This window comes from Octopus bimaculoides, chromosome 14 (genome assembly GCF_001194135.2).
Source record: "Octopus bimaculoides isolate UCB-OBI-ISO-001 chromosome 14, ASM119413v2, whole genome shotgun sequence".
Taxonomy (NCBI): domain Eukaryota; kingdom Metazoa; phylum Mollusca; class Cephalopoda; order Octopoda; family Octopodidae; genus Octopus; species Octopus bimaculoides.
This window is the reverse complement of record NC_068994.1, coordinates 44,305,022-44,314,532: the sequence shown is the minus strand read 5'-3', so window position 1 is coordinate 44,314,532 and position 9,511 is coordinate 44,305,022. Positions and strand designations below refer to the sequence as shown.

The following is a 9,511-nucleotide window of genomic DNA, read 5'->3' as shown; positions in this document are numbered from 1 at the left end:
TATATATATATATATGAGTGAGTAGAAAAAGGAAAGAAGGGCACTCAACATATTCATTGGGAGTTACATGTATGGATCAAAACAGTTAAAATATATATATATATATATATATATATATATACATAAACAACTCTGTGTGTGTGTATATATATATATATATATATATATATATATATATAATGATATGTGTGTGTATATGTCCTATGTTTGAGCGTTTCTACTATGATATAAAGCCGTAATTCTTTGTCCATCTTGCTCCTCTAAAACACCCTCATTTCTTTTCTATTCCTTAGAATTACAGCTCTGCAGACATATTCGGAAACCCTCTTATGGCTGACGCGTCAAGTCAGTTTTACTTTGTCCTTGAACCACAAAATGAGTGGAAAGCTTCAACTACCACATTCAAACCACCGCCACCTAAACCGGCAAGTCCTGCTTTCTCTCTAAAATTCTATCCCAAACAAATAAGCGCTATCAGATGTGGGTTAAAAGTATATTTATTCAATAATTCTATTATAAAATCTATGGAAGCTGTTTCTCTCTCTCTCTCTCTCTCTCTCTCTCTCTCTATCTATCTTGATTTGCAGGGATATTCAGTGTAGAATTCAGATGAAGCTGTTCTGAAATATTCCAGAGAAATTCATTTCAGATCATTATGTTTGTCTACAAAAACGTTCATTTATTTTTCGACAGCTGAATTAGCAAACTTTCTTTGCAGTTATTTTGACAGAATGAAAATGATGTAGTTTCCAGAAAACATTTAGATGTTTCTATGGATTATCTATAATCTTGTCACTGTCTTTGCTTGTCATGCATCTCATTTGGTGATTGATAAAAAATATATTTATATATATATGTATATATATATATATACATGTATATATATATATATATATACACATTTATGTATTTATATATATATTTATATTTGGTTGGCAAAAACCAAGAATTTATTTCAAAAATTAACTTGATAGATAAATCATTGAATTTGGTTGATGTTGATAATTGAACAAATGATACCATGAAATAAAAGATATCGAACAAGCTAGTAAAATTGCTATTTTCTCTCTGTTGTGTAGTAGCTATCCCTTCATTTCTGTGACAGTAGTAGCTGCCTTGGTTATATCAGAATCAACAGCAGTAGCAGCAGCAGCAGCAGCAGCAACAACAGCAGCAACAACAGCAGCAGCAGCTGCTGCAGCTTGAATGGGAAACAGTGCAGAGTGGAAGTAACAGCAGAGTAATCCTTGAAGCGTAGCAGCAGTTTGGTCTGGAATACATACCAGCTGCTGATAATGGTTGTAACAATTAAATGGAAAACAAACAACCACTATAAGGCACTGCCTTTTGTTGCATCAGTCATCAACAACTAATATTTCAGTTTGAAGAAAAATTCTGACTTCTGCAGAATGCTTCTTCTATTCGTCCAGAATATTTCAGTCTGTAAATTTAAGATAATCAACCAATACCAGTTAGTTTTATTATTTACAGAGTATTTTATCTATTTACTTCTTTTTTTTTTCTACCTTAGCATAAATGGTATACATGATGTAAATGTAAAATCGTGAAATTTTATCAGAGACAAAATTTATTTTTCCCTTTCTGATTTATGATTGCTGTAAATATCAGCATCTTTGTCAAGTCTCTAATATAAAGATTAAAAAAAATAAATAATAATTATATTAATTGCCCAATATAATTCCTATTTTTGTTGCTAGCTAGAATTAATTTTTGAAATTAGATTTATTAGTCTAAATTCGGTCCTGTATCTGTTTGTACCCTACTAATCTTGGTAAAAATTTTGACTAAGTTATTTGGCATAGAATACTACTAATTATTATTTAAAAATAAAAAAATAAAAAATTTGCTTTCTAAATTGCTTTATTCTAAAGTCTTTAATTTAATCTGATATTTGGTATCTGAAGCAATTTCTACTCCCCTCCAAAACACTTAAGGCTATTTCACTTAAAGGATAATTTTCCACTAGTCACTTCAACAACTGAGATGCTACATGAAAATGAATGGTTTCAAGCTGTGTCGTTCAGCTTTAATCTGTTAATTATATCACTAGCCAAACCAAACCCAAAGACTTTGCAGTATTCCATTGCAATTTCATGTAACTTCCATGTATTTTTCAGACTAACACTCCAGCTGCCATAACAGAGTCATCATCAAATCAGTTTTACTTTGTCCTTGAACCACAAAATGAATGGAAAGCCTCAACTACAGCAATAAAGCTCCCAGAAGTAAGTTGGGTGGAATTAAGCAACATTTGCACAATACATTGATGCCATAATTGGCTATCATGGCAAATCATCTTAACAGACAGCCATATTAATATCAACATTATCCTAGAACTTAATGAAAGATTAAACTCTGGAATATATTAAAAAAAAATAATAACAACAAAATTATGGATTAGATTTAGGAGAAATACGTAACTGGCAAAATGTATATATTTTTTGCTCTCTTTAGAGTAGCCCATTAATATGTTTAGATAAATTTATAATTTAGTGAAAGCTTTATTATGAACAGAAATTTATCTTCCAGTAGAATATAAATCAGAGATGTTAAGTCCATAATGGTTATAGATATTGCAAGGGATAATGATCGCATTTTATTCATCTAGCATGTAGTGGAGCCATGGCTTAAAGATTAGGCTTATTTTTTGTTATTATTATAAGGAGAAAAAACATTTCATGTGATACAAATTTGATGGTGTATGTGAGTGATATTGGGGATGTTAAAGCGAAGCTTGTAAGACAGGGGTTTGGTGTATTGTAGGAATGCATAACAGATATCTTACTGCTGTTGGAATGCACTGCTTGTGCATGTTTCAATTAATTGTGAAAATAATGTAGAATTCAGTCAAATAACTTCGCCATTAAGTTGGTGTTCAGTACATAAATTAAACAGAAATTTTGAGGGAATGTTTTAATTTACATTACTTTAAAATGGTAACTTTATATCATAGAGTCATGGGTGGATTCAGATGAGTTAGTATGAAGAAGGTTAAGATAGAAATATGGTACAGGTGGAAAGATGCAGATAAGCAAAAATTATACTGTAAAAAGATAGCTATATCATCTTAAAGTAATATGGCTCATTTTTTTAATTATGTTTTTCTTAAGTCGTAGGAGTGGCTGTGTGGTAAGTAGCTTGCTTACCGACCACATGGTTCCGGGTTCAGTCCCACTGCATGGTACCTTGGGCAAGTGTCTTCTACTATAGCCTCGGGCTGACCCAAGCCTTGTGTGTGGATTTGATAGATGGAAACTGAAAGAAACCTGTCATATATATGTATATATATGTATGTATATATATATATATATATATATATATGTATGTGTGTGTATATGTTTGTGTGTCTGTGTTTGTCCCCCCAACATCGCTTGACAACCGATGCTGGTGTGTTTACGTCTCCGTAACTTAGCGGTTCGGCAAAAGAGACCGCTAGAATAAGTACTAGGCTTCCAAAGAATAAGTCCTGGGGTCGATTTGCTCGACTAAAGGTGGTGCTCCAGCCTGGCCACAGTCAAATGACTGAAACAAGTAAAAGAGTAAAAGAGTAAGCCCTTGGACTTACAAGACCTGTTACCTGGTTTCCATGTCATTTAAGTAAACAAAGAATGAAGGTGTATGGATGGATTAGAGATTAGTGTGTTCAGCTCATGATCATAATGTTGTTGTAAGTTTGATCCCTGGTGGTATGTTGCTCCAGTTCACTCAGCTGGCAAAAATGAGTAGTACCTGTATTTGAAAGGGCCAAGCTTGTGGCATTCTCTGTCATGCTGAATCTCCCTGAGAACTATGTTAAGGGTACACATGTCTGTGTAGTGCTCAACCACTTGCATGTTAATTTCATGAGCAGGCTGTTCTGTTGATCAGATTAACTGGAGCCCTTGTTGTTGTCCCTGATGGAGACCCATTTAAGTAACCATTGGTCTGCTTGTTTGAGATTGACCTAGGGCTAAACAAAAACAACAACAATTACAACATTCACCTTCTGAAGTATTTAACTTCAAGAGCAGATTAATAAAAATAACAATCATTGAACAAGATTTTATGGATACTTTATATATAAATAACATAAACTATTTTTAAGGAGGAGAATTGGCTAAGTTGTTAGGGGCCTCATGGTGTCTGTTCTAAATTCCTATTCTCAGTGTTCAAATCCTGCCTAGGTCAACTTTGCCTTTAATTCTTTCATCATCATCATTAAGACCCCTTAACTGATGTAACCAAGCATTGGGATGCCACTGTAGATGCTTTCATAGAGTCAACCATTGTCACTGGTCTCTGTTCCCTGTCATGTGTAGCAAGGTCATTGTGCTGTAACCTGTCCAGTTCTTGATGCTGTCAAACCAGGATTTTCTTCATCTGCCTCTCTTTCACCCACTCCCAACTGTGCCTTGGAGAATGGTTTCAGACAGGGAGTTGTGGCAGGATATTTGACCATACCAGACAAGCTTTTGCAGTTGGTAAAATGTACCAATCCAGAGCATTGGATTGGCTGACCTTTTTGGGAGTTGAGCAAGATGTCTTGTTGTAAGATGCCTTGTTCCAGCTCTTTGCCACCTGACAGCAACACCTGCAACAACACTGGTGCTAAAGTTGAATCGACCCTTCCCTTGAATAAACATTAGTGGTATAGATAGAGGAAACTTGTGTACGTGGGCAACTACCAGACTTCCTCAAAGAAAACCTCACACATACAATAGTAATAGGAGTAGTAATAGTGATAGTGGTGGATTGTAGTAGTAGTGGTAATCGCTTGTAATTGTAGTATTGCTAGCATACTGCAGTAGCAGTAGTAGTAGTAGTAGTAGTCGTAATAGCAGAAGTAATAGTAGTAGTGATGGTGGTGGTGGTGGGTTGTAGCAGTAGTGGTAGTGGCTTGTAGTAGTAGTATTGCTAGCATACTGCAGAAGTAGTAGTAGTAGTAGTAACCCTAAACACAGCAGCATTGGTGATACCACCAGTTGCAGTATAACAAAAATAATCTGCAATGCAACAACAACAACAACAACATCAAAAATCAAATCTAACAAAGTAAAAATTAATAACAGCAATCATCGTTGTAACAATAGCTTCAGTAACTACAACAGCAGCAGCAGCACCAGCAGCAGCACCACCACCACCACCACCACCTACAATAACGGCGACGACAACAGCAACAACAACAACAACAGCAACAGTGGTAGTAGTAGTAGTAATAGTAGTAGTTGTAGTAGTAGTAGTTGTAGTAGTTGTAGTAGTTGTAGTAGTAGTAGTAGTAGTAGCAGCAGCAGCAGCAGCAGTAGTAATAAATGTGGTATCAGTGATAAACACTCATTATAGAGTAGTACCTGTAATTGTAATCTTACAATAGTAGCTGTAATAGTGATAATTATAGAGGTTTACTCTATGGATTGGTTTACTAATTGCAGTCATGGCTGTGGCAATAGATGTAGGTGTTCATAATGTAGTTTTGGGATCAATCCCAGTGTGTGGTACCTTGGGCAAGTATCTTCTATACTACAGCCTCAGGTCAAACAAAGCCTTGTGAGAGAAATTTGTTTGACGGAATCTGTGTAGAAATCTATCAGAGTAGAAGGATGATGGTCCCCATTCTTGGATTGGTGCTCTTAATCTCTCATCCAGTTTAACACATCAACTGACCCTTGGATGAATTTAACAGAATCAATTCCATTGCAAGCCAAGGTTATGTTTGCTCTGTGGTGGTTGAGAATTGGTGCCAAGATGAGCTGCTACAGGTCACGCTATTCCAAAATGTGTATACAAGTGACCGACGACCACATGTGAATTTGTATTTCCACTGAAACTTTGAACCTGAACTCTGCACCTCAACAGCAAATGATGGCAATGGCTACAGCATCTGTACTGTCCAGTGAACTTGCTTTCCCAGTAGGGTGTTTGTCAAATTTGCAAGCTGGATTTTTGAGTTTCAGGCAGATGCATTACTTTGCTTGCTGGACAGCCTCAACTGTGGCCAACTGTTGGATGTGGTCGGCATTTGCAAAGGATGTGGTGAAGTTGTTGGTTGAAGCCAGTTCAATCCACCCCTGGCTACCAATGCAAGTATGAGTACAGGTAAAAGCCAAACATTTAGATCAAGTTTCTGATCTGAGGATAACTTCAATCCTTCTTTCCACTAGTCTTGGAGGATCTGTAAAATGGTCATAGGTAAAGCCATATATCCTATCAAGAATAAATCCATGTATGTTATCACTAGCATTGATATTAAGCTAATCTTTAAGGCAGAGATGGCAGAATTGTTACCACATCAGATAAAATGCATGGCAACATTTCTTCTGGTTTTATGTTCTGAAGAATAATCATCAAAAATGGTGGAAGATAGAAATTTAGTTGCTTTTATTTTATTGTAATATGCCATTATGAAAGACTGCTGAATGTAGAGAATGAATGGGAGGAGGAGAGTCTGCCAAAAGTTGACCCAATTGAGGGACCAGCTACCTGAATCGACAGTACTCTGGTAGATAAAGCAATCAAGGATATGAAGACAGGGAAAGCACCTGGCCAATCAGGAATCACCACTGAGATGATTAAAATATTGGCTGGTGTAGGTTATGGTCTTGTTGCCTGCATCGTAAATCAGGTAGTTCATGAAGGAGTCATACCCAATGACTGGTGTAGCAGCACCATAGTCTACTGCTACAAAGGTAAAGGTGATGTTTGAGATAGAAATAACTATAGGAGTATCAAATTATTGGATCAGGTGATGAAAGTTACAGAGAAGATCATAGCCCAACTAATTGGGGAGAGAGTTAGCCTAGTTGAAATGCAGTTTGGTTTTGTGCCTGGCAGAAGCACCATTGATGCCATATTTCTGGTAAGGCAACTACAGGAGAAATACCTAGCCAAAGATAAACTTCTGTACTTGGCTTTTGTTGACTTGGAGAAAGCCTTTGACAGGATCCCATGATCTCTTATCTGGTGGTCAATGCAGAAACTGGGGATAGATGAGTGGTTGATAAAAGCTGTACAAGCCCTATATAGGGATGCTGTCAATAAGGTGAGTCAAAAATTCTGAGTAGAAGTAGGTGTTCATGAAGGATCAGTCCTCAGTCCCCTCTTTTCATGATAGTCCTCCAGGCAATAATAGAGGAATTCAAGACAGGCTGCCCCTGGGAGCTCCTCTATGCTGATGACCTTGCCCTAATAGCCAAGTCACTGCCAGAACTAGAGATGAAGTTTAGGGTGTGGAGGCAAGGTCTAGAATTGAAGGACCTTAGGGTCAACCTAGCAAAAACCAAAGTCTTAGTAAGTAGAAATGCTGCCAAACCTGAATTCCCTTCAGGTAGATGGTCTTGCTCAATCTGTAGAAAAGGCATGGGTAGAAACTCCATATGATGTACCTGGTGTAAGCTATGGACACATAAAAGGTGCAGCAATATCAAAGGGAGGTTAACCGGGAAAATAGTTTTTCTGTGTGGCAGATGCAGAGGGGCAATAAACACTGAAGATGTACAGAAAATAGATTCCATCATATGCCAGGGGAGAAACTAGAAGTAGTTAATAGCTTTCGCTACCTAGGTGACCAAGTCTGTAGTGGGGGTGGTTGCTCTGAGAATGTAGCAGCTACAATAAGAATAGCCTGGGCAAAGTTCAGGGAGCTCCTACCTCTGCTGGCAACTAAGGGCCTCTCACTCAGGATGAAAGGTAGACTGTATGATGCATGTGTGTGAACTGCCATGCTACACGGCAGTGAAACATGAGCCACAAATGCTGAGGACATGCATAGGCTTGAAAGAAATGAAGCTAGTATGATCCGCTGGATGTGTAATGTCAGTGTGCATACACAACAGAGTGTAAGTGCCCTGAGAGAAAAGTTGAGCATAAGAAGCATCAAATGTGGTGTGCAAGAGAGATGACTGCGCTGGTATGGTCATGTGTTATGTATGGATGAGGACAGCTGTGTGAGGAAGTGCCACTCCCTAACAGTGGAAGGAACTTGTGGAAGAGGAAGACCCAGGAAGACATGGGATGAGGAGGTGAAGCATGACCTTCGAACATTGGGCCTCACAGAGGCAATGACAGGAGGCCGAGATCTTTGGAGATATGTTGTGATTGAGAAGACATCGCAATTAAAGTGAGATTGCTGCCACGCATGTCCGGCCCAGTTAAGAGTACCCCTGATGTGTCGTGCGATATGATACGCTTGAGAAGACCTGTTGAGTCAAGTAAAACCAATATCGTGTTGCTGTCATACAAGCAGAGTAATTTATTTCCAATTTCCTGCAGAAACATGTCTGGCTATGGGGAAATATTACCTTGTTTTGAACTAAGTGAGAGTTAGTGACAGGAAAGACATCAAGTTGTATAAAATCTGCCTCAGCAAACTCTGTCCAACCCATGCAAGCATGGAAAATTGATCATTAAAAAGTGGGAAAGTGGTCAATGATAGTGATGACTATTATAAGCATAACTTACAGTATTATTTAATATGTAGTCCTGTCTATTTGTAGGTGTAACTTATTACATCTATGTGCTGCACCTTTAGTTAAAGTATTAAACAGTTTTAGTTTACCTTGATGAAATTTGGTATTAGATTTAGAGATGACTATACTAATTGAGAAACAGTTTAATTAGCCAGCAGTACCAAGTTTAAAACCAGTTGAGGCCAGATTAGATAATAGTGTCTTATAACGGCATTTGATGGCATAAAAGATGCTGAGCCATTCTAAGTTGAAATTCCATTATGGTCGACTTTGCCTTTCAACCTTTTGGGGGTCAGTAAAGTAAGTACCAGTCTTGTACTGAGGTCGTGATTGATTACTCACCCCCACTTTCTCCAAACTTCAGGCTTGGGTTTAATGTAGAAAGGATATTACATGCTCCCTACTTTGAGCAGAGCATATTTAAGAAAAAGCAAGCATCCGAAACAAAAGTAGCTCACAGGAGACCCAAATTTGCATATAAGACCTGGGATAATTCTAGGAATTATTTTTTTGAAAAAAAGTGTCTTATATGCCATCAACTACAGTAATCTGTTTCAGACAACAGAGTTGGCAAAAGGTAACCCATTAGTGACTTTAAAAACAATTGTTTAGAACTTTAGTTTACCATATTTTCTGGCACACATGTTAAATTTTTCAGACCAAAATTCACAGCCCCAAAAAAGGTAGACAGACTTGTACACCAAGACGACTTTGGAGGACCAAAAATTCTATGTGAAATGCAGCAGGATTTGGAAAGATAGTGACAATGTTTATAAATTCATGCTTTGTTTAGAATTCATACTATGCTGATTTGTATGCCGGAAAATCCAGTCCATTTGTGAAAATTATGGGATTGTTATCTGTGTATCATTCTTCTTATGTTAAGTAATAACTGCAAAAATTTGCATATATAAAAGTACAAGTCAGAGAATTAGGGATTTAGTTTATTTTATGGTAATATAGTATCAAATGAATTGTCAGATCTAGGAAATCAGCTTTGGATAGCCTCCCACGAGAGAGACTCTAGGAGCAGAAGAAATTAACCTTTG

General features: G+C 37.2%; 1 protein-coding gene across 8 annotated transcripts in view; it reads left to right on the top strand.

Annotated features, from left to right (window-relative positions):
- LOC106872895 (protocadherin beta-15) overlaps positions 1-9,511 on the top strand; it is a 178,625-nt gene that overhangs the window by 147,160 nt on the left and 21,954 nt on the right. For 7 of the 8 annotated variants that reach the window (XM_052973036.1, XM_052973040.1, XM_052973039.1 and 4 more), the window contains 2 exons: positions 294-425; positions 2,139-2,246. In XM_052973036.1, the coding sequence (XP_052828996.1) occupies positions 294-425; positions 2,139-2,246 (240 nt within the window). The remainder of the gene's footprint in view (positions 1-293; positions 426-2,138; positions 2,247-9,511) is intronic. The other variant, XM_052973041.1, reaches the window with a different exon arrangement.